General features: G+C 50.4%; 2 protein-coding genes and 1 pseudogene across 2 annotated transcripts; all 3 read left to right on the forward strand.

Annotated features, from left to right (window-relative positions):
• Window positions 1-907: 907 nt before the first annotated feature.
• On the forward strand, window positions 908-5,620 carry LOC104309060 (protocadherin beta-16). Its single transcript, XM_054168465.1, has 2 exons — window positions 908-3,425; window positions 4,964-5,620. The coding sequence occupies exons 1-2, from the start codon at window positions 981-983 to the stop codon at window positions 5,081-5,083; spliced, it is 2,565 nt and encodes an 854-aa protein (XP_054024440.1). The 5' UTR covers window positions 908-980; the 3' UTR covers window positions 5,084-5,620.
• A 5,319-nt stretch (window positions 5,621-10,939) lies between these two features.
• Window positions 10,940-13,431, forward strand: LOC128897968 (protocadherin beta-16-like; annotated as a pseudogene).
• Window positions 13,432-17,823: 4,392 nt separating this feature from the next.
• On the forward strand, window positions 17,824-21,257 carry LOC128897969 (protocadherin beta-15-like). The gene is made up of 2 exons (XM_054168646.1): window positions 17,824-20,221; window positions 21,156-21,257. Exons 1-2 carry the CDS (start codon window positions 17,927-17,929, stop codon window positions 21,255-21,257), a joined length of 2,397 nt encoding a protein of 798 aa, XP_054024621.1. The 5' UTR covers window positions 17,824-17,926.
• Window positions 21,258-24,451: the final 3,194 nt, after the last annotated feature.

Below are 24,451 nucleotides of genomic sequence, written 5' to 3' on the forward strand. Positions count from 1 at the left end.
GTTTTGGTGCAGTTTATAGGGGTGCTGTGGAAGATTTCCAGTAAGTCTCCGTTTTCAACTAAGACAATGTTAGATTAAAATTCAGTTACAATTTGTGTCCTGAGGCCTCCCCTCTCCAGTCTGTCATGCAAAGCAGTCACTCATGCTGAGCTAAGCAAAACAACTTTCCATTCATTCCATACTCTTGACTGATTCTAATCTTGCCACTGGAAACTTCATAATAAGTTCTATCTATTCCTAGAAATGTGCTAAACATCTCATATTCACTTTTCTCTTCCCAATCAGACCCTTTCTGATTAAGATTAAATTTACTCTCATCATTTACAAAGTTTCTGTTTGAACCTCTAGTATTTTATGCTTCATTGGTTCCTTTAATGGCCCATACATCGGTGGCAATAGATTCGTGCTCTTCACTATTATTCGCATTAGATCCTCTACTTTAACGTTACTAGTGTCTGGACTTGAATGTATGACTTCCACTAGGTGCTTTGGTACGATAAAGCAGTTGGCCGTGTGTCCTTAACAGAGGTAGAGCTGTTAAGCTTTGACCTCTGAGAAGGGGAGGATACTCCTCTCAATTAAGGAGATAAACACCTTTAAAATTGAGCCTCTTTTTCCTAGAAACATCGTTACAGTTCTATTGTGGTGTTGAGCTCAGGTGATGGTAAAGATTTTGCTTGCGGATTTTTTGCCTGCTATCAGCTATTTGGCTATTCTTTACCACGAAGAGAGCAGTTGGAAGCAGTAAAGCCCAAAGGATCAGCTTCGGCCCGAAGCACAGGAACCATTCCGGCTGCTGACGCTGGGTGGCGGTGTTGACCATGAACCGGCAGCTTCCTCTGCCCGCCCCGGCGCTGCAGCACCGGCACACAGCCGACAGAGCTGCTCGGGAGCTCCGGAAGGGAACGCAGCCGTGCTGCTCTGGAGCTCGCAGAAGCCGTTCCGGACAAACACTGCTCTCCCTGGGACGCTGATTCCAAATGCCGGGAAGCCGGGAGGACGCTGTCTGGCTTTTGTGGAGAGCAATGGCGTGGAACAGGAGACGGAGCAGAGGCAGCCTCAGGCAAGTGATCTTCTTGTTCCTTCTGTGCTTTTGCGTGTGGCAGAGCGGGGCCGAAAGCCTCCGCTATTCTCTGGCGGAGGAGATGGAGAGGGACTCCTTTGTGGGCAATATTGCCCAGGACCTGGGGCTTACCCCGAGCCAGCTGGCAGCTCGCAAGGCGCGCGTTGTGTCGGAGGGGAACCAGCAGCTTTTCCGCCTCAACCCGAGCACCGGAGTGCTGACGGCCAAGGAGTCTCTGGACCGAGAGGAGATCTGTCCTCAGAGTGAGACGTGTACGCTCTTTTTTACGCTCTTCTTTGACAACCCGTTGCAGCTGATCGGAGGGGAGGTGGAGGTTCTTGACGTGAACGACAACTCCCCAGTGTTCCCCAAGAAGGAGATGGTTTTAAAGATTCCAGAAACAACACCTCCTGGTTTTCGTTTCCCTCTGCAAAGAGCACAGGATAAGGACGTGGGCACCAACGGTTTGCAGAACTACAGCCTCGGACCCGATTCACACTTTTCCCTTACTGTGAAATCAGGGAATGATGGAGCAAAATACCCAGAGCTTGTCTTAGAGCGCCAGCTGGACCGTGAAGAAAAGACAGAGATTAATCTACTCCTGACTGCCACTGACGGGGGCTCTCTACCGAGGTCATCAACCGCTCAGGTACGAATCATACTCCTGGATGCCAACGACAACATTCCGATGTTTAGTCAGGAAGTCTACGAGGTGCGCCTCGCTGAGAACAGCCCGCCGGGACAGCTGGTAGTCAGAGTGGCGGCCACAGATCTCGACGAAGGGTCCAATGGGAAGGTGCACTACGTTTTCACCGAGACATCAAAGGGATCACAGCAGCTCTTCTATCTGAACCCTGACACGGGGGAGATTCGAGTCGCCAGAAGCCTGGACTTTGAAGAAACAAAAAAACACGAGATGACGGTAAAAGCCACTGACGGCGGAGAACTATTCTCGCATTGCAAAGTGCTGGTGGAAGTCATGGATGTGAATGACAATGCCCCAGAGATACAGCTGACCTCACACAATACCTCCATTCCTGAGGACGCACCGCCACGCACCGTGGTGGCCCTCTTCAGTGTGCGGGACCGGGACACCGGCAACAACGGCAGAACGGAGTGCATCATCGAAGGGGACTTGCCCTTCACTCTTACCCCCACCTTCGGCAATTTCTACGAGCTGAGAACCAACGCGGCGCTGGACAGGGAGACGACGGCAGAGTACAACATCAGCATCCGAGCGACGGACTGGGGCCCGCGGCGCCTGAGCTCTCGGCAGAGCCTGTGGGTGCAGGTGTCGGACGTGAACGACAACGCCCCCGCCTTCAGCCAGGAGCTCTACAGCATGTGGGTGACGGAGAACAACAGCCCCATGGTGCGCATCGGCAGCGTGCAGGCCAGCGACGCGGACGCGGGCAGCAACGCGCGCGTGCAGTACGCGCTGGTGCGTGAGGAGGGCGAGGAGCAGCCGGCGGTGTCGGTGAGCTCGGAGAGCGGCGACGTGTACGTGGTGCGCTCGCTGGACTACGAGCGGGTGCGCGCCTTGGAGGTGTGGGTGAGCGCGGCCGACGGCGGCTGGCCGGCGCTGAGCGCGCGGGCGCTGCTGCGCGTGCTGGTGCGCGACGAGAACGACAACGCGCCGGTGGTGCTGCACCCTGGTGCCGAGAGCGGCGCGGGCGCGGGCGAGCTGGTGCCGCGCTGGGCGCCGGCAGGCTACCTGGTGGCCAAGGTGGTGGCGGTGGACGCGGACGCGGGGCAGAACGCCTGGCTGTCCTACGAGCTGGCCAAGGCCACGGAGCCGGGGCTCTTCCGCCTCGGGCTGCACAGCGGCGAGCTGCGCACGGCGCGGGCCGTGGCCGAGCGCGACGCGCCCCGACACAGGCTCGTCGTGCTCGTGCGAGACCGCGGCCAGCCGCCGCGCTCGGCCAGCGCCACCCTCGCCGTCGCCCTGCTCCACGACTTCTCCGACGCCCATGTGCGCCTCAGCCAGGACGCGCCGCCCGCCGAGCCCGACGACACGCTCACTCTCTACCTCATCGCCTGCCTGGCCTGCGTCTCCGCGCTCTGCCTGGCCACCGGCCTGGCCGCCCTGCTCATGAAGCTGCGGAGGGACAGGCAGAGACAGGACGAGCCCTTGCCCACCTTCCCGACAGCTGTCGCCGAGAGCGATGCGGGCTCCCTTCCCCGCAGCCTTGTCTACGACGTGTGTTTGGCCACCGGCACCCTGAGCAGCGACTTTCACTTCCTCGGTCCGCTCTTGCCCTGCTTCCCCGCTGGGATTCCCTCCGGTGTGGCCCTACAGCGGAGCTCGGTGTGCTCGCAAGAAGCGTCCAACCTTGGTGAAGGAAGCAACTCGGCTGCACAGGTGAGGGACAGGAGCGAGTCATGATGAGCACGGAGCGGGGAGGTAGTAGAGCCAGGGTGCGTTTTTCCTCCTGGCATAAGGTTTCTCGATGCTGCAGATTTGGTGCAGTGTGATACAGTGAAGCAGGTGTTCTGGGGGTTAGAGGGGGGTTGATCACTACAGGCTGTATCAAGTTTGGGGCTCAGCTCATCTTCTCTCAAAGCGCTTTTTAATCCCTCCCCTCTGCATCCTGTTTTATGTCCTGAGTTTTTTGTCTCACCATTAAAGGGGTCTGCTGAAACATGAGGAGATGATAATGAGGGTTATGGGAGTGTGAGCCACTACTTTGTCCATATACTGAGTGGAGTTCTTATGTATCCAAACCAAGAGGAACCCCACTTCTTGTGAAACTGGTGCAGGGGGATTCAGTGAGGCAGCCAGAAGGGAGGTTAGAAAAGGTGCTCATAACAGCTTGAGAGCAGTTGCATGGAAGGTGGGACTCAGATCAGCTGCTCTCCAAGTGTTTAGGAATCCTGACACTCTGCATACAGCTCAGTGTCCTCGCTATTCACCTTAGATCAATTCTTTACCCTCACCACAAAGTTGAGGAAATGATAAATGCCTTTATCAATGTGTGATCCACATTAGTGGACTCTCTGCACACACTGCATAGAGCTCATAGGGATTCAGAGCAAGAATTAAACCTCTTCTTGACAGACCTATTCCTCTAGGTAGCAGCTCTGGCAATGTAGAGGTCCTATCCTGCATCGATCAGGACTTGGGTTGTACAGGGGTGTAAAGTGGTGTCACATCACTGAGGGTGTACCTGCACCACTGTTAGGAGACTGTGTGTGTCCTGCCAAGGGCAATCCTGCACTGAAGTTAAGCTTATAAAACACAGCAGGCCACAGAGATTAGTTCCTCTCCCATTCAATTCCTTTAGGTATTTGTCTTCTGTAAGCAGTATTGGTGACACTGGCACCATCCCCTTCTTTTCCTGACCCAGCTAGGTGATCCTGGACCATACTAGGAATTCTGTTTCCAGCAGCGATGAGGTCATAAAGAGTCATGTCTGAGACCATGAAAGAGCATAAGGAGATGGTCATTAAATCAGATCCTCCTTTTCTCTTGGTTTTAGTAATTTCCAGGGATCTACTTGGCACTTCATATGGGTCCAGTTGATGAATAGATATGAAGCTGAAGACCACAAACAGTGTCATATGGTCACCCCACAATCCATCATGATCCATAACAAAGGAGCATTTGCTATCTGTTAGAGGTTTCACTTAAGGGCTCTTGAAATAATAAATACCCCTTTGTGACTCACAAAGTTTTTGCAGCAGTGTCTTTGGGATGTCTGCAGTGGAGGACAGTTTCTGGTTTTAGATTTCCCCTGATCAGACCAGAAACCCAGCACCTGGTCTAACCTTGTATCTGGCTATGGGTAGAACAGACTGGTGTCACACACACAGGGGTGTCAGACATGCCCTTTAAGCTTCATTCTGATGCCTGATTATCCACCACACCACATGATAGACTCTTCTGTCTCTCCTTTGCAGGGCAGAGCTCCCCTCTCTCAAGGCACTGGTCCCACACTTGCTGAAGAAGCTTGTCCTGCAAACACTAGGGTGGAGCTGAATGTCAGCTCTGACCAAAACCCTTGGCTCACCCATCAATAAGTACAGAGAAAGACAAGATTGTCTTCTCAGGCTAATGTCACACTGGGAAAACACAACAAAGAGACCAAACACCCACCAAAAAAGCACCAGTGAGGTAAAAGTCTTCTCTGAGAGACACATAAACCCCTCTCCTCTTGAGCAGTGCTTTATGTGTGTAGCTATTGTGTACTTGTGACATGGATGGAGGATGAGGACTGTCTTGCATGCTGATTACATCAAGACTGCATTTCTGTTATATTCCAGGTAGCTTTTTCCTCCATCACCTTTTTTGTGTATTTTGTCTTTAGCAGAGGGCTCTTTAACAATGTCTTGATTTTCTGCAGTCTGGTCAATCCCAGGCAAACAGATTTTCAGCAGAATTCAGTGGTGTTTGCAAAGTAATCCCTTAATAACAGCCAGAAGATTATTACACTCAGAAGATTATTACACTAAAAACAGCTGAAAATGGCACATTTGGCCTCTTTGACCAAGAATGGACTTTGAGCTATGTGTGCTTTTTTTGTTTTGCAATGTGAGGTAGAAAAGGACATTTCAAGATCTTTTTGTGTTAAGTTAAGGTTTTGCAGTAAAATAGACTAAAAAGTTTGCAAGGAATGTGATGTACCACAGAGTATAGGACATCAAGAGGCTTTCTGTTTGCCTTTCATTACGCAGCAATGATCAATCAATCCTGTGATATTTGCTGTTGCTCACACATTTGTAAGTCAAATACTTGATGACTGAATCCAATAAACCTGCTTGGATCTACCTTGGGTGTGTGCTGTCTTGAAGATCACTCCTCACAGAAACTGAGGAGGAAATATCCACCATGAGAGCAGGATTTGGGGAACAATTCCATTCCTTTGTGTGGATTTTTTGCAAGACCAAACCAGACATAGACCACTGTCAGAAGCTTGAGTGAGGCTCAGAAGGCATTTCTGAGACAAGCTGATGCTGCCTTCAGCCTCTCTATGAGGGCACCAGGACTGAGATGCTGTGAACCAGGGGAAGAATCTCAGTCAGTTCCATAAACCTGCCTTGAAATTCCTACAAGGTACAATAACCACTACTGTGGTTCATTCACCAGCGCACTCTGGATGCTGGACACCTGAAACCATGCAAAGCTTGTTTAGCTTAACAAACTAAAAACTATTTTCTTCATATGCATAAACAGATCAAGATGTTAATGAGCAATGAGGTCATCTCTCAGCCTCCTTTTCTACAAACAGGACAAACTCAAATCCTTAGCTGCTCCTCCTGGGACCTTGCTTCCAGCCCTCTCACCAGATTTGTTGCCCTCCTCTGAAAGCATTCTGGGACCTTCATATCCTTTATAAATTGTCATGGAGAACTGCACACAGTACTCAAGGTGAAGCCACACTAATATTAAATCCAGCAGGATAATCATCACTTTTGACTGGCTGGTTAGGTTGTGTTTGATGTTCACCAGGATGTCATTTGCCCTCTCTCCTGACAAGTCTTGAGCCTGCTCACAATCAGCACCTCCAGATTCATTTCTTCAAGGATGCTTTCAAGCCTCTTCTCTCCACATTGAGACTTGTGCCCAGTGTTACTCCATCCTAGGTGTAGAGCTGACATTTGGGCATGTTACTTTTCATGTCGTTGATGATTCTTCAGTGCTCTGAGCTACTGAGATGCCTTTGCAAGGCCACTTTTCCTTTAAGGAATCAACAGTACTTCCCACTTTGGTATCATCGGCAAAGTTGATAATGGTACACTCAACTGCTGCATCAAGATTATTATGTATGAAACCTAACTGGCCATAGAATGAGCCTTGTGGAACACTGCCAGACCCTAGTTGCCAACCAGGTGTAGCCCTATTCACTGCAACCCTGAAGACCTCCACTTCAGACAGTCTTTCAGTGAGCGAGCCATGAATCTGGTCATCTCACATTTGGATATCATGTTCAGAAGGATGCTGTGAGGGACAGTATCAAAAGCCTTATGAAAATCCAACAAATCAACTTCCACAACTTTCCTTTAACTCTCTGGATAGATATCAAATAAGTTAAACAGGACTTTCCCTTTCAGTAGTTCCCAGCATGGTGGTGTTCTTAATGCTTTCAGGATGTGAGGTAAGGCTAACAGGACTGTAGTTTCCTGGGCCTTCTTTCATATGCTTGTTTTAAATAAGGAGAGCTTTGACTATTTTCCAGTCAGGAGGGACCTCCCCAGACTTCCCAGATCTTTTGTAGATGATGGTGAAGGTTCTGCTGTTACATATGCTGTCACATTCCATACACCAGGATGAAACTCAGCAGGCCCCACAGACTCGTGGACATTCAGGCAATACAGATGGTCCTGTACATTTTCACTGTCCACAAGTGGAGAGTAGTGTTCTGACTCAGTGCAGAGGACAGCCCAAGGCCAATTAGTATTATTTAAAGAATGATGAAAAAAAAGACTGAATGCCTCCATTTCTTGACCATCCTCGAGAAATGTGCCCAGGCAGCTAAGAGGGCCAATGGCATCCTGGCCTGCATCAGGAACAGTGTGGCCAGCAGGAGCAGGGAGGTCATTCTGCCCCTGTACACTGCACTGGTTAGGCCGCACCTCGAGTACTGTGTCCAGTTCTGGGCCCCTCAGTTTAGGAAGGATGTTGACTTGCTGGAACGAGTCCAGAGAAGAGCAACAAAGTTGGTGAGGGGTTTGGAACATAAGCCCTACGAGGAGAGGCTGAGGGAGCTGGGGTTGCTTAGCCTGGAGAAGAGGAGACTGAGGGGTGACCTTATTACTCTCTACAACTACCTGAAGGGAGGTTGTAGACAGACAGATGTTGGTCTCTTCTCCCAGGCAAGCAGTACCAGAACAAGAGGACACAGTCTCAGGCTGCGCCAGGGGAGATACAGGCTGGATGTTAGAAAAAAGTTCTATACAGAAAGAGTGATTGCACATTGGAATGGGCTGCCTGGGGAGGTGGTGGAGTCACCATCACTGGAGGTTTTTAGGAGAAGACTTGACGGGGTACTTGGTGCTGTGGGTTAGTTGCTTGGGCGGAGTTGGATTGGTTGATGGGTTGGACGCGATGATCTTGAAGGTCTCTTCCAACCTGGTTTATTCTATGTATTCTATGTATTCTAAGTAGCAGTCTTTAGACTTCCTCTTTCATTAGACTTTCTATAGACTTCCTCTTCCTAATGACTTTAAAAAGACCATGAAATCCAGCTCCACCACCTTCCTGCAAGACCTGACCTTGCTTCCAGAGATTGTACAATTTCTTTTCCTCTTGTGCTCCATCATTTGTTCCCTGTTTGGCCAAACTGAGCTTCTGCCACATTTGCTTGACACACTGGGATTGACTGGTTGTAGGATGGCACTGTACAGAGCTGTGAAAACATGGTCATTGTCCTTGGGTGAATTGTAAAGAATCTCCAGAAGTCACTTGAAAGGACTTTGTCTGAAAATAGCTTTGAGGTTAATTTGGAAAAGAGCATTTAATTTTGGTCTATATGTCATTCCTGAAATCAGATGCTTCTTGATGGAAGTGGAAAGTTTTGTCAGTATGAATTTGTGGGTCTGTCAGAGCATTTGCCTTCTCCTGTTTGTTCTTTCCCTCTCTGCTCTGTGAACTGTCTGAGCTTTGTCTTGCCTGTTCCTCTTCAGAAGAACTGGCACCACATGTGTAATAATGGATTGTTTGAACACAGGCATGTAACACAAGTATTGGGAAACCTTCATGCTGTGTTCTGTGGCAGTTCCAAAGTGTAACATTGGAAACTGGAATCCCCTTGTGTGTGTAAGTGAAGTAAAGAGAACACCTGAAGGCCTTGCGTGGAGACAGAGGTCTTTGTAGCGATGTTGTTTCTCGGGATGTTCTGTGAACATTCTCAAAAGTGTGAGAGGTTTTTTTTTCCTGCTATCCCTTGTCTGAGGTGAGGGTGAGCAGGTCCATTCCTTCAGATTGGAGATGAGGTTTATAGTGGACAATCAGGACAGTCACAGGGAGAAGGGAATTGCTGTCAGTCCTCTGTGAGTCTTCTGACCACTGGGTTTCTTGTACTTCTTAAGTGTTGAAAGATCTCTGCAAAGCAGTGAGATGGGAAGAGTGATATTTGCAACTCTCCCAGCATCTCCAGCAGCTGATGTCAAATGTAAGAATGTAGTGGGAGAGTCCAAGAAGACACTTCTGATAAATTGCAAGGTTCAGACTGGATCCTTGTGCTCTTTAAACCTCTACTCAGAGAGGAGTCTGGTTGTGACTGGATCCTGTGTTAGCTCTCAATGAGAAGTTCAGACCCTAAAGTATTCCACAGAGTTACTTTACTTCAACCTGTACTGGGCCCATCTCTTCTGTGAGAACACACCCTCACCTGTTTCCCTGTGCCTTTAATGTCTCACAGCCCTTTACATTAATAGTTCATGTACCTGTCCATGCAACCTGCACAGATATCTCATACAACCAGCTTGTTTAGTAGCTGTTCTTAGTCTACAATGACTGGAGAAGCATCTTTCAGATTTTGTCTACTTCATCATCCTCCCATCTTATTTGGAAGGAACCTGAGTTTGGTCCTGTTTATAGTACTGTTGATGAAGACTCACAGTACTTCCCCATTTAGACCTAGCATGGTTTCAAGTCAAGTTCAGTTACAGTTTGCAGCCTAAGGCCTCATCTTTCCAGTCTCTCATGCTAAGCACAATAACTCCCACTGAGCTAATCAAAACAAGATTCAATTCAACCTAATTTAAAGCAATCATAAAATTCACTCTAATAATCTAAAATTAAACTATTTCCCCCCCCCTTAAGTCTCTCCTTTGATTTATTCAGCCTATCTGTATGCATTTCCTGGAGCTCTCTGATGGCTCTTACAGGTGCAGTTGTGGTGTAACTCAGTCTCCAGGGTCAGTGATAACCATGGGAGTATTTTATCTGTTATCTGACATGGAACCTGGTTCACACTGACAGGCTGGACCCTCGCTCTCCCCTTCCACCTCCATTTCCTCACTGTTGTTCCTCACTGCAGACCACGTTTCATTCTGTCTTTAATCAGCTAATCATAAGCACTGCATGTTACCAGAACTCCATCAAACAGCTAAAAATCAGTTTGCTCTTTCAAGTCAGGTCCTTTCTGATCACTTATTTTGATTGTTTCTTTGATTCCACTCATCGTTAAGGATGTTTCTCATTCATCCTCTTGCATCAGGAGGTTCTGGTTAGGACCCTTAGCTCTCTTCTTCCACCTGTGGTTGCTCCTTTTAGGTCCACTCTTGACTGACTTGAATCTTGTTTCTAAAAACCTCATAATAAGCTTAACTGACTCTTAGAACCTCACTTAATATCTCTTAATTACTTTGTTCTTTCCAGACAGACCCTTTCTGACTATCCAGTATTTGCCTTACCCTTCAGAAAATTTATGGTTTAATGTAAAGTGTTTAAAGTCTGCTTCATTTGAGTGATGTGTCATACATTTTTGTGAACAACAAAAAAATAATAATCCAAATAGGATGCTGTATCCTAGGAACACCACTACAATTCCCTTGTGATGATGAACACTTTGCTTTGGGGATTTTTCCCTGGCACCAGACTTCGGGTCCTCTTTTGCTCGGACAGGAAACAGGAAAGCCCAAGGCACCAGAGCAAACATGAAGCAGAGGAACCATTCCCTTTGCCGACGCTGGGTGGCGGTGTTGACCATGAACCGGCCGCTTCCTCTGCCCGCCCCGCCTCGGCAGCACCGGCACACAAAAACAGCTGACAGAGCTGCTCAGGAGGGGAGAAGGGGAACGCAGCCGGACTGCTCAGGGGCTTGCAGAAGCCATTCCTGACAAACACTGCTCTGCCTCGGACTCTGCTTGCAAATGCCGGCAAGCCGGGAGGACGCTGTCTGGCTTCGGTGGAGAGCAATAGAGCGGAACGGGAGAAGGAGCGGAAGCAGCCTCAGGCAAGTGATCTTGTTCCTTCTGTGTGTTTGCGTGTGGATGAGCGGGGCCGAAAGCCTCCGCTATTCTCTGGCGGAGGAGATGGAGAGGGACTCCTTTGTGGGCAATATTGCCCAGGACCTGGGGCTTACCCCGAGCCAGCTGGCAGCTCGCAAGGCGCGCGTTGTGTCGGAGGGGAACCATCAGCTTTTCCGCCTCAACCCGAGCACCGGAGTGCTGACAGCCAAGGAGTCTCTGGACCGAGAGGAGATCTGTCCTCAGAGTGAGACCTGCATGCTCTTTTTTAAGCTGCTTTTTGACAACCCGTTGCAGCTGATCCAAGGGGAGGTGGAGGTTCTTGACGTGAACGACAACTCTCCCGTGTTCCCACAGAAGGAGATGGTGTTAGACATTCCAGAAACGACACCTCCTGGGTTCAGGTTCCTTATGGACAGCGCTTGGGACAAGGACGTGGGCACCAATAGTTTGCAGAACTACAGTCTCAGCTCCAATTCGTACTTCTCCCTCGCTCTCGGAGCAGGAAAAGATGGAATAAAATACCCAGAGCTCGTCCTAGATCAGCATCTGGACCGTGAAGAGCAGCCAAAGATCAATTTGGTCCTGACTGCCACCGACGGAGGCTCGCCACCCAGATCAGGCACCACTTGTATAGGGATCGTCGTGCTGGATGCCAATGACAACATGCCAGTCTTCAGCCGGGAGGTCTACGAAGTGCGCCTCGCTGAGAACAGCCCCTCGGGGCACCTGGTGGTCAGAGTCACAGCCACAGATCCCGACGACGGCTCCTATGGAAAAGTGCAGTACACCTTCAGCCGGACATTGGAGGGGTCTCAGCAAGTCTTAGAGCTGAACCCTGACACGGGAGAGATTCGGGTGACAGGAAGACTGGACTTCGAAGAAACAAAAAGACATGAGATGGTTGTGAAAGCCACCGACGGTGGGGGGTTGTTCACACAGTGCAAAGTACTTGTGGAGGTCGTGGACGTAAACGATAACGCCCCGGAGATAGAGCTGACCTCACACACTGCCTCCATTCCCGAGGACGCGCCGCCACGCACCGTGGTGGCACTTTTCAGCGTGCGGGACCGAGACGCCGGCGACAACGGTAGGATAGAGTGCACCATCGATGGGGACTTGCCCTTCACTCTCACCCCCACTTTCGACAATTACTACGAGCTGAGAACCAACGCGGCGCTGGACAGGGAGACGACGGCAGAGTACAACATCAGCATCCGAGCGACGGACTGGGGCCCGCGGCGCCTGAGCTCTCGGCAGAGCCTGTGGGTGCAGGTGTCGGACGTGAACGACAACGCCCCCGCCTTCAGCCAGGAGCTCTACAGCATGTGGGTGACGGAGAACAACAGCCCCATGGTGCGCATCGGCAGCGTGCAGGCCAGCGACGCGGACGCGGGCAGCAACGCGCGCGTGCAGTACGCGCTGGTGCGTGAGGAGGGCGAGGAGCAGCCGGCGGTGTCGGTGAGCTCGGAGAGCGGCGACGTGTACGTGGTGCGCTCGCTGGACTACGAGCGGGTGCGCGCCTTGGAGGTGTGGGTGAGCGCGGCCGACGGCGGCTGGCCGGCGCTGAGCGCGCGGGCGCTGCTGCGCGTGCTGGTGCGCGACGAGAACGACAACGCGCCGGTGGTGCTGCACCCTGGTGCCGAGAGCGGCGCGGGCGCGGGCGAGCTGGTGCCGCGCTGGGCGCCGGCAGGCTACCTGGTGGCCAAGGTGGTGGCGGTGGACGCGGACGCGGGGCAGAACGCCTGGCTGTCCTACGAGCTGGCCAAGGCCACGGAGCCGGGGCTCTTCCGCCTCGGGCTGCACAGCGGCGAGCTGCGCACGGCGCGGGCCGTGGCCGAGCGCGACGCGCCCCGACACAGGCTCGTCGTGCTCGTGCGAGACCGCGGCCAGCCGCCGCGCTCGGCCAGCGCCACCCTCGCCGTCGCCCTGCTCCACGACTTCTCCGACGCCCATGTGCGCCTCAGCCAGGACGCGCCGCCCGCCGAGCCCGACGACACGCTCACTCTCTACCTCATCGCCTGCCTGGCCTGCGTCTCGGCGCTCTGCCTGGCCACCGGCCTGGCTGCCCTGCTCATGAAGCTGCGGCGCGACAGAGAGAGACAGGCCGAGCCCTTGCCCACCTTCCCGACAGCTGTCGCCGAGAGCGACGCGGGCTCCCTGCCCCGCAGCCTTGTGTACGACGTGTGCTTGGCCACCGGCACCCTGAGCAGCGACTTTCACTTCCTCGGTCCGCTCTTGCCCTGCTTCCCTGCTGGGATTTCCTCCGGCGCAGCCCTTCAGCGGAGCTCGATGTGCTCACAAGAGGCATCCAATTTCGGGGAAGGAGGCGACTGTGCTGCACAGGTGAGGAACTGGCGGGGGCCGAGGCCACGGGAAGGCGTATAGGGGCCTGGCCGGGTGCAGTGTTTTTCCCCTGGTACCTGGATTCTCGGTCATGCAGTTGGTGCAGATGAATCCAGAGACACAGGAGGAGGGGAGAGGAGAGATAGTCTCATAGGGGCAGACAAGTGTCTGCCTCAAGAGTGGGGCTGAGCTCTGCTCTCCAAGCACTTTTTAATTCAGCCATCATTAAATAACATTTCCTGTCTATAAGAAAGGGGATTTATCTGGGGCTCTTGTCACCTGAAAACGTGAAGGGTGGTTTCTGCCTTTCGATTTTCCCTGCTATTGATTTTCCTTGCTATTGATGCCTGCTTACTTTCCATTCCCAAATGACAATGTGATCTCTCTCTTCTTTGTAGGCTCCCCTCTCTGAAGACACGGGTCCCAGACCTGTGGAAGCATCTTGTTCTGCAAACAGGGGAGCAGAGCTAAATGTCAGTTCTGATCAAAACCCTTGGGTCACCCATCAGTAAATGCGAAGCAAAACAAGCTTGTCTGTCCTCACCGGCAACTGTACTAGCTGGGAAAAATAACGAAGAGACCACACACCCCAAAATAGAGAGTGGGAGAAGTCTTCTCTGGGAGAGAGCAAACCCCTCTCCTCTCAAGAATTACTTTATTAATGTAGATATTTTGTAATTGTGACAGGGATGGAGGATGAGGACTGTATTGCCTGCTGCTTAGATCAAGAGTTAAGGCATGATTGCAAGAGTGCTACTGCTTTCTAATGTAAATTATTTCATACATCACTTATTTGTGTATTTTGTCCTAAGGGCAGGAGTCCCAAACAATGTCTTAGTATTCTGTGGTCTGGTCAATCCGAGGCAGAGAAATATTCAGCAGAGAGTTCAGTGGTGCATGTCAAGTAATTCCTTAACAACAGGCGATTACATTAGAAAGGGCTGACATTGGCAAACTTCTCCTGTCAGAGCAGGAGTTTACAGGTTGTGCTGATAAGGAGCGGGCTTTGAGTAATGCATGCTACTTTTTGTTGTTGTTTTTGGTTGATTGGCTTTGATAACATGAAGTTAAAACAAACGTTCCATGTTTTGGAGGATAATGATGTAGAGGATTAAAAGCAACTATTTGTGGTTTTGCTGCAAAATTGAATAAAACATTTACAGTGAGCCTAAGGCACTGTACCCTATGGGGCATGGAGAAGCTTTCTGTTTTTCTTTCATTAATTGATAATGATCTACAAAGTCTTGTCATATTTGTTGTTGCTCAGACACATTTGAGATGTCTGATAATGGAAAAAAAAATTAAAACCTACCTGGAATTCCCCCTGCTGAGTGTGCTGTCTCAAGGATGACTTGCCACAGTCACCACCAAGGAAGTATCCACCCCAAGAGCAGGATTTCGAGAACAAATCCACTCCTTCAAGTTCCTGAAGCCCATCCTGCCCAGCCTGCCATGACACCACTGTGCCATGGGTGATGGCTCTGCTGATGAGATGTGTTTCCCTCATGACCCTATTACTGCAGAGGACACTGCACCAGACAACCCAGGAAAGCTCTTTGTGGAACAGTTCAATTGTCTTTCACTAGCAGCACAGGCTTTGTGCCTTATGAGAGGAAAGGTTCAGGACTCCAGAGTAAATCTGCATTTTAAAATTACATCATTGATTTCACTCAAATTTTAAGTCATGAGAATGTTGAGAAGAGAAGAGAAGAGAAGAGAAGAGAAGAGAAGAGAAGAGAAGAGAAGAGAAGAGAAGAGAAGAGAAGAGAAGAGAAGAGAAGAGAAGAGAGAAGACCCAGAGCAGGCATGTGGCGCTGAATATTTGGAACCCTCACACTGTGTTGTGCTGCAGATCCAAAGTGTAACATTTGAAACTGGGATCCCATTGTGTGTAAAAGTAAAATGAAGAGTTGAAGGCCTTGTGTGGAGACAGTACTCTTTGTGGAGATGATGTTTCTGGGAAAGCTCTGTAATGTTCTCAAAAGGGTGGAAGTTTTTCTTCTCCTGTTGGCTGAGATAAGGGTGAGCAGGTCCATTCTCTCAGTTTGGTGATGAGGCCTGTAGTAGACAATCAGGACAGTCACAGGGAGGAGGGAATTGCTGGCAGGCCTCTGTGGGTCTTTTGAGCACTGACCTGACAGTTCTTGACAATCCAAGTCAGGTGAAAGTTTTCCTTCCTCCAGGAAGGGTTATGGGTGTGCAGAGGCATCCACAAAGCACTGAGGTGGGGGTACTGACTTTTCCAACTCTGCTGAGAGCTTCAGCTGTAGATACCAACTTTAAAATTGTTAAAGGAGAGTATGGGAAGACACTCCAACCACATCACAAGGGTCAGAATGGACCCCCTTATTTGCTGAACTCCTTCACAGAGAGAAATCTGTGTGACTGGATCCAGCCTTAGACTCTGACTATAAAGAAGAGTTTACATCACAGGTTCTGACAGAGTTGGTTTCTTTCAGTTTGAGCATAAATGTGAACATGCCCAGACTCTTCTTCCAACCAGCTTGCTCAGCACACACTCTTTGGCTATGACAAATGGAATAACATCTTTTGAACTTTACTTCTCATCTAATTTCATCATCCTCTTGTTTTCTCTGGGAGACACCTGGGATCTCATTTTCCAAGACTGAGACGTCATCCCTCCAGTCTCTCATGCTCAGCACATTCAATCCCACTAAGCAAAACAAGTTTCAGTTCAACCCAATTTAAAGTGATCACAAAATTAATTTGACAGTGAACTTTTTTTCACCCCAAACAGCCTTTATTTTGTTTTATTCAACATACCTGATAATATTATAAATAGATTTTTCTCCCCCATTTTTTTCATTATGTAATAGTTAGATTGGTCTTGGAGGCAACTGTGTGAACTGGGTGAATATCCAGTCCATTGTGTGTGCATTTCCTGGAGCTCTCTGCTTGATGGGCAGGAGCAGTCATGGTGTCAGTCCTTCCTCAGGGTCAATGATGAGGGTCTTACCCTGGGATTTTATCCGTTTTCTGGCACAGATCCTGGCTCACACTGACAGGCTGTACCCAGGTCCCTTTGTTCTCCCATCCTACCTCTGGGTCCCCACAGTTGTTCCTCTTAGGCTCCCTTTTGATTAGATTTGATCCTATCTCTAATCAAAGTATCACAGTATATTAGAGGTTGGAAGGGACCTCAAGAGATCATCATGTCCAACCCCACTGCCAAAGCAGGATCACTTAGGGTAGTCCACACAGAAATGCATCCAGGTGGGTTTGGAAGGTCTCCAGAGGAGAATCCACAACCTCCACAACAGCAGCCTGTTTCAGAGCTCTGTCACCCTCACTGTAAAGAAGTTTCTCCTCATGTTGAGGTGAAATCTTCAATGTTCAAGTTTGAACCTGTTGTTCCTTGTCTTATTACTGCGCACCACCAAAAAGAGCTTGGCCCCCTCCACTTGACACCAACCCCTCAGACATGTATACACATTGATGAAATCCCCTCTTAGTCTTCTCAAGATTAAACAGCCCCAGGGCTCTCAGTCTCTCTTCACAGGGGAGATGCTCAAGTCCCCTAATCATCCTCGTGGCTGTAATCACCTAATCATAAACTCTGCATATTCACAGAACCTTTCTCAACCACTTTGAAATGTTTCCTCCTTCCTATATGGTCCTTCCTGATCATTTATTTTGATTGTTAGTTGTATTTAATTTATCGTTTAGAAAGTTTCTGATTCATCCTCTAGGAGTTTGCATGTGAATGGTTCCTTTAGTGGCCTGTCCATGGATATAATTAGATCCCTGCTCTTTGCTATTGCCTCCATTAGCTCCTGCTTGTTAGTACCCAGAGGGTGAATTTATGAGTTCTCTCAGTTGTTTCATTGCCCTTATGAAATAGCTGTTGCCCGTGAGCCTTTCCACAGGTACACGAGTTCAGGTTTGACCTCTTACTACAGGAAAGTTAGAATAATTTCTAAGATCAGGTGATAACGTCGGAGGAGAAAGGTCTGCGTGCCTTCAAAACCTGCAAGCACGTGCAGGGTTTGTGTGAGGCTGGGGACAAGTTTCAGGAAAAGTGTCAGAGAGTGACACACCGTAAGTAGTGTGTATGAGTCAGCAGGCGACAGAAGGGAGCACTAGCGTGATATGGAAGACTTTGCTTTTGAGATATTTCCAGGAACCAGCGAGTTGCCTCCTCTTTGACAAGGAGAGAACATATGGAAGCAGCAAAGACCAAGGCGGGAGCGCCGGCAGGAAACAGAGGAAGCATTCCCTTTGCCGACGCTGGGTGGCGGTGTTGACCACGGACCGGCAGCTTCCACTGCCCGCCCCGGCGCTGCAGCACCAGCACACAAAAGCAGTCGACTGAGCTGCTCGGGAACGGCAGAGTGGAACGCAGCCGGGCTGCTCGGGGGCTTGCAAAAAGCCCTTCTCCTCCATTCCTGACAAACACTGCTCTGCCTGGGACGCTGTTTGCAAATGCCGGCAAGCCGGGAGGACGCTGTCTGGCTATTGTGGAAAGCAATAGCGTGGAACGGGAGACGGAGCGGAAGCAGCCTCAGGCAAGTGATCTTGTTCCTTCTGTGCGTTTGCGTGTGGCAGAGCGGGGCCGAAAGCCTCCGCTATTCTCTGGCGGAGGAGATGGAGAGGGACGCCTTTGTGGGCAATATTGCCCAGGACCTGGGGCTTGCTCCGAGCCAGCTGGCAGCTCGCAAGGCGCGCGTTGTGTCCGAGGGGAACCAGCAGCTTTTCCGCCTCAACCCGAGCACCGGAGTGCTGACGGCCAAGGAGTCTCTGGACCGAGAGGAGATCTGTCCTCAGAGCGAGACCTGCACGCTCTTCTTTACACTCTTCCTTGACAATCCTTTGCAGCTGATCCGAGGGGAGGTGGAGGTTGTTGACGTGAATGACAACTCCCCTGTGTTCCCAGAGAAGGAGATGGTTTTAAAGATTCCTGAGACGACAGTTCCGGGGTATCGTTTCCCTGTAGAAAATGCCCAGGACAAAGACGTGGGAACCAATGGTTTGCAGAGCTACAGCCTAGACTCCCGTTCACATTTCTCCCTTGATCTCGGAACAGAGGAAATTGGAGTAGAGCTCGTCCTAGAGCGGCCTCTGGACCGCGAAGAGAAGCAAGAGCTGACTTTACAACTTACCGCCACCGACGGAGGCACGCCGCCTAGGTCAGGCACGGTTCAGATACGGATCGTGGTGCTGGATGCCAATGATAACACCCCAACGTTCAGTCAGAAGGTCTACGAGGTGCGTCTACCTGAGAACAGCCCCCCAGGGCAACTGGTGGTCAGAGTGGTGGCCACAGATCCCGACGAAGGGTCCAATGGGAAAGTGCAGTACGCCTTCACCCAGACACCGGAAGAGTCCCGACAGCTCTTCGATTTGAACCCTGACACGGGAGAGATTCGGGTAGCAGGCAACCTGGACTTTGAGGATACGAAAAAACACAAGCTGACGCTGACAGCCACTGACGGCGGGGGTCTGTCTGCTCATTGCAAAGTGCAGGTTGAAGTCATGGATGTGAACGACAACGCCCCAGAGATACAACTGACCTCACACACTGCCTCCATTCCCGAAGACGCTCCGCCACGCACCCTGGTGGCTCTCTTCAGCGTGCGGGATCGGGATGCCGGAGACAATGGCAGGATAGAGTGCACCATCGATGGGGACTTGCCCTTCACTCTCACCCCCACCTTCGGCAATTTCTACGAGCTGAGAACCAACGCGGCGCTGGATAGGGAGACGACGGCAGAGTATAACATCAGCATCCGAGCGACGGACTGGGGCCCGCGGCGCCTGAGCTCTCGGCAGAGCCTGTGGGTGCAGGTGTCGGACGTGAACGACAACGCCCCCGCCTTCAGCCAGGAGCTCTACAGCATGTGGGTGACGGAGAACAACAGCCCCATGGTGCGCATCGGCAGCGTGCAGGCCAGCGACGCGGACGCGGGCAGCAACGCGCGCGTGCAGTACGCGCTGGTGCGTGAGGAGGGCGAGGAGCAGCCGGCGGTGTCGGTGAGCTCGGAGAGCGGCGACGTGTACGTGGTGCGCTCGCTGGACTACGAGCGGGTGCGCGCCTTGGAGGTGTGGGTGAGCGCGGCCGACGGCGGCTGGCCGGCGCTGAGCGCGCGGGCGCTGCTGCGCGTGCTGGTGCGCGACGAGAACGACAACGCGCCGGTGGTGCTGCACCCTGGTGCCGAGAGCGGCGCGGGCGCGGGCGAGCTGGTGCCGCGCTGGGCGCCGGCAGGCTACCTGGTGGCCAAGGTGGTGGCGGTGGACGCGGACGCGGGGCAGAACGCCTGGCTGTCCTACGAGCTGGCCAAGGCCACGGAGCCGGGGCTCTTCCGCCTCGGGCTGCACAGCGGCGAGCTGCGCACGGCGCGGGCCGTGGCCGAGCGCGACGCGCCCCGACACAGGCTCGTCGTGCTCGTGCGAGACCGCGGCCAGCCGCCGCGCTCGGCCAGCGCCACCCTCGCCGTCGCCCTGCTCCACGACTTCTCCGACGCCCATGTGCGCCTCAGCCAGGACGCGCCGCCCGCCGAGCCCGACGACACGCTCACTCTCTACCTCATCGCCTGCCTGGCCTGCGTCTCCGCGCTCTGCCTGGCCACCGGCCTGGCTGCCCTGCTCATGAAGCTGCGGCGGGACAGGCGCAAACACGACGAGCCCTTGCCCACCTTCCCGACGGCTGTCGCCGAGAGCGACGCAGGCTCCCTGCCCCGCAGCCTTGTGTACGACGTGTGCTTGGCCACCGGCACCCTGAGCAGCGACTTTCACTTCCTCGGTCCGCTCTTGCCCTGCTTCCCTGCCGGGATGCCGCCCGGCGCTGCCTCACAGCGGAACTCGATGTGCTCGCAGGAGGCAGCCAGCCTCGGGCAACGAGACAACCAGCCTGCAGAGGTGAGGAATGGGAGTGGATGCGAGGTGAGGTGGAGAAAAAAGCGAGCAACATATGATTGGTATTTTCCACCCTGCCAGAATGATTCTCAATTGTGTAGAGGGATCCAGTGAGAAGGATCCAGAGACACAGGAAGGGGGGGGGGGGAGGTTGGGGGGGGGGGTAGAACGGGTGTCAGAGTGGCTAGTGAGCAGCTGTCAAGAGGGTCGAGCAGAACTCGGCTACTCTTCCAAGTGCTTTTTAACCTTGTCCCCTGCATCCATCTTTATGCCCTGAGTACCATTCTTAGACAAAGGGATTCAGCTTAAACATGGGGGGATGATGATCAGGTACAGATTTTTGAGCCACCACAGTGGATTGTGTTCATGCAATGAGGAGAATTCTTACAGTTCCAGTGTAGGAACAGCAACACTTCTTGTGAAACTTACTCCTGAAAGCAGCAGTGAATGCAGGCCCAATGGTGTTACTTCACTGCTTTACAACACTGCTTTAAAGCCCTACTGCTCAGTGATGTCCAAAGAGGTTAAGCAGGTTAGGTGCTGTCTGAACTCAAGCTGTCTGAGAAGCTGCTGGAGGCCATGGAGATGGGGTCCTTTACCATTAAATTCTAATAAATAATTTTAATAAATAACAGTCATTATCTGGCCCAGAAAAGGTGGTATCCAGGCATTAAATAGCAACCTCCTGACCCAGTAGCCTCAACTGTTCCCTGTGCTGCCATGAACTTGAAGTCACTCATATCCAACATGCCCTTTGCATTTACTGTTTATTAAAAATGGGGGGTTATTTTTTGCTCTTAAATTACACCTTCTGACTCAAGAAAACTTTGCAGGAATGCCTTTGTGACGTCCACAGTGAAGGGTGGTTTCTGACTTCATATTTTCTCTGTTGATGCCTTCTGCTGCCTGCTTACTTTCCACACCCAAATGATAACCTCTCTCTCCTCTTTCTTCTTTGCAGGCTCCCCTTGCTGAAGACACAGCCAAAGCAGCCTGTCCTGCAAACATAAGGGTGGACCTAAATGTCACTTCTGATCAAAGCCATTGGCTCACCCATCAGTAAGAGAGGAGAAAGACAAGGTTCTTTTTCCTCACTGGCTAATGTCCTCACAGAAAAGTGACCGAGAAGACCAAACAGCTACTAAGAAAGGACCAGGGAGGTAGAAGCCTTCTCTGAGAGAGCAAAATCCCCTCTTATCTTGGATACTATTTTATTCATATAGGTAGCTTGTAATTGTGACATGGATGGAGGAGGACTGTGTTGCTTGCTAATTATACTGAGACTTGATGCATGTTTGTGAGACAGCTCCTGCTTCTGAATCTTAAGGGAAAGATTGAACACTGGAAGCAAATCTTCAAGGGAATATTTTCCTACATCTCCCATGCTTTTTTCTATGATGTCTCTCTAATAATTACTTAATTTTCTGCAATCTGGTCAATATTAGGCCAGAACTAGTGTTGCTTGCCTTGCCAAGGAGTTCCTTATTAACAGGCTTTCGTGTTTAGCCCATATGTGAGGTTAAATTGTAGCAGTTGCTTTACCAACCAATGACTCCTCCCCAGCTGAGAAGGAGAATTTGTTAAAGGAGACTCACAGTTTAAAATGAAAACTGATTTAATGAAATAACAAAACTGGTACCAACATCAGTATAAAATATATGAAGTTCTACTTAGCCCAGCAAGGGTGCAGTTGTCAGAATATATAGAGGAAGGCAGTCCTCAAGAGCAGGAGGAGACTCCCTGACAACATATTTGATCATCTAATTGGCCTTCATCTCATTCCTCTTTCTCATGTCCACAGCAGCCTTTGTCGCTTGCAAGGTATGTATGCAAAAGAAGCATAAGTGTGGACATGTGCTTTATGGTGCTGGCAACTTGCAGAGCAGCCTGGTACTGAAGCCTTGGCAAGGACCCTGCCCTATGTCTGTTGCTATGAGATCAGGATCACAATGGGCTTGGGAACAGGTAGTCCAAGTTCTTGAAGCCTACCTTGCTCACCCTGCCACAGCACCACTGTGGCATGGGTGGTGGCACTGATGAACAAGGTTTCCCCTGTGGCCCTGTCACTACAGAGGACATGGCACAAGATAACCCTGGGATGCTCTCTCTGGAAAAGTTCAGTAGTGTTTCCTTTTGCTAGCATGAAGTCAGCACAGCAGAGGCTTTATGGCTTAGAAGAAGAAGGTATCCAGGCTACAACATGTGGATATGATCCCTCCAGAGTAAATCTGCATTTGGCATCACTTATCATACTTATATTTTAAGTCAGAAGAAAGGCTGTCTTCACCAAAACAAAACCAAACAAATTAAAGGCTCCCTCACTCAGGCAATGATACATTTCAGCTCTCTTACACACAATTTTGAAGTGCCTCAAGAGTGAGTTTAGTTCCAGGTGCTCCACCTAATTTCTTCTTTCACTTGCCCTCAGACAAGACCCTGGACCTCTTAGCTTGTGCTGTGTGATTCAATGACAAGTTCAGACAAACAAATCACATGTTCACTGAAGGGCACAGAGCCCTCATTGCAATTCAGGAAAGCAAGGAAGTTGTGAGCACTGAATTAAAACAAGGTGCAAGTGTGGGCCTCTTTATTCTCTGGGTTCTGGATGTCTCTATCTGAAATGTGTGGTCTCTGTGTGTTTTGCCTTCTGCTCACTCTGTCCATACAAGCATTGTGTGTCTGCACAAAGGCTTCTTCATTAAGCAGAGAGTTGCTCTTACCAAGCCATTGCAATGCTTCGACCCCAGCTCAGCAGGCAGGCTTTCTGAGTCTCATTTTCTCTAGGGAAGAGCAGCAAAATGCACAAGATCCTCATCTGGCTCATAAGTGATTTTTTTTACAGGCTAATTTCTGACTATTACCTCAAAATATAGCAGCACTAATGATATTGGGATGGGTTGCAGCTGTAGAGAGTTGTGAAAACAAGTTCATTGTCTTTGGGTGCATTGTAAAGAAACTCCAAAAGTACATTCAGAAAGCATTTTCCAAAGGTAGAATTGAAACAAATGTGGGAAAAGGGCCATTTTGTTGATCCTGAATTCAGAGTCTTCTTGACAGGACTGGAAAAGTTGACTCAATATGATTTGCTGAGTTTGTGGTAGAGCATTTGCATTCTCCTTTTCCCCCTTTCTCTTTGTGAGCTGTCAACTGTCTTTGAGCCTTGTCTTACTAGTTCCTCTTCAGGATTGATACCTCAGGTGTATCAACAGAGTGTTTGAATCTGCATGTGGCACAGAATATTGGGAAACCCTCACACTGTTGTAATGCAGTTCCAAAGTGTAATACTGGAAATCAGGATCCCCTGTGTGTGAAAGTGAAATAAAGAGAACACCTGAAGGCCTTGTGTGGACCCAGTGGTCTTTGTAGAGATGTTGTTTCTGGGAAAGCTCTCTGAATGTCCTGAAACAGATTGGAATTCTTTCTCTCTTGCTGTCTCTCAGGTGAGGTAAGAGGGACCATTCCATTGGGTTGGTGGTGAGGCCTGTAGTGCATTCAGGGCCATAACAGGAGTCCTGTGTGCAAAAAGCCTCTGCAAAGCATTAAGGTAGATGGAATGACCTTTCCAGTGCTCCCAAGAGCAAACTGGTTTGATTCCAAATGTTTTGGGGAGTTGGTGGTTCAAAGACACCATGCATGTTCCCTTGGGGAACTATTCCAGTGTGACCTATTGGTGGGTGAATTGGGTGGGCAATTGGTGGGTGAAACCTACTACTAAGGTGAAGACTCACTCTCAGGAAATCCAGAGGATTACAGATGTCCTTTCTGCAACGCCCTAAGAACAGTTTCAGTCCTGAAGACAGGCTTCTGTAGTAATGCTGGTCAGAAGACCATTGTACAGCAGACTAAGTGATCTGCTGGTCCAGCTAACCTGGGAAGGCACAGGCCTGTGTTCTGTCCTGTTCTGTGCTATGTCGTGCTGCATAAATCCCTGGTCTGCAGGATAAAATAAATAGTCTGCAGGAAGCACCAGCTTGCTACTGATAAAAAAGGCATCTGAGAGCAAGAACTCCACATGGAAACTTCTTTTACTGTGGCACCAGAAACAAGGAATAGAATTTCTGTCTTACAGAAAGGTCCAAAAATCATCTGAATACCTGAAATGGAGTCTTCATGGCATGCTGTGAGTGTCTGGAGTCCTGGGTGAAGCTGCACTACTCTGGATTCTCCTTACTAAAAGGAATGTAGGATTATCTATGCTTATCTGTTCCTACAGTGTGAGCATCTTCAAGAGTCAATGTGTCTCTCTTACTAAGTTGA

Source organism: Dryobates pubescens, chromosome 16 (assembly GCF_014839835.1).
Source record: "Dryobates pubescens isolate bDryPub1 chromosome 16, bDryPub1.pri, whole genome shotgun sequence".
In the NCBI taxonomy this organism is placed as follows: domain Eukaryota; kingdom Metazoa; phylum Chordata; class Aves; order Piciformes; family Picidae; genus Dryobates; species Dryobates pubescens.

What these genes read in the sequence shown, in the direction of transcription:
- LOC128897969 (XM_054168646.1), top strand. Translation starts at nt 17,927, where the DNA reads ATGGAGAGGGACGCCTTTGTGGGCAATATTGCCCAGGACCTGGGGCTT. An exon ending in GGAATGGGAGTGGATGCGAG is followed by an intron (nt 20,222 to 21,155) that starts GTGAGGTGGAGA and finishes TCTTCTTTGCAG; the next exon opens with GCTCCCCTTGCTGAAGACAC.
- LOC104309060 (XM_054168465.1), top strand. Translation starts at nt 981, where the DNA reads ATGCCGGGAAGCCGGGAGGACGCTGTCTGGCTTTTGTGGAGAGCAATG. An exon ending in GAAGCAACTCGGCTGCACAG is followed by an intron (nt 3,426 to 4,963) that starts GTGAGGGACAGG and finishes TCTCCTTTGCAG; the next exon opens with GGCAGAGCTCCCCTCTCTCA.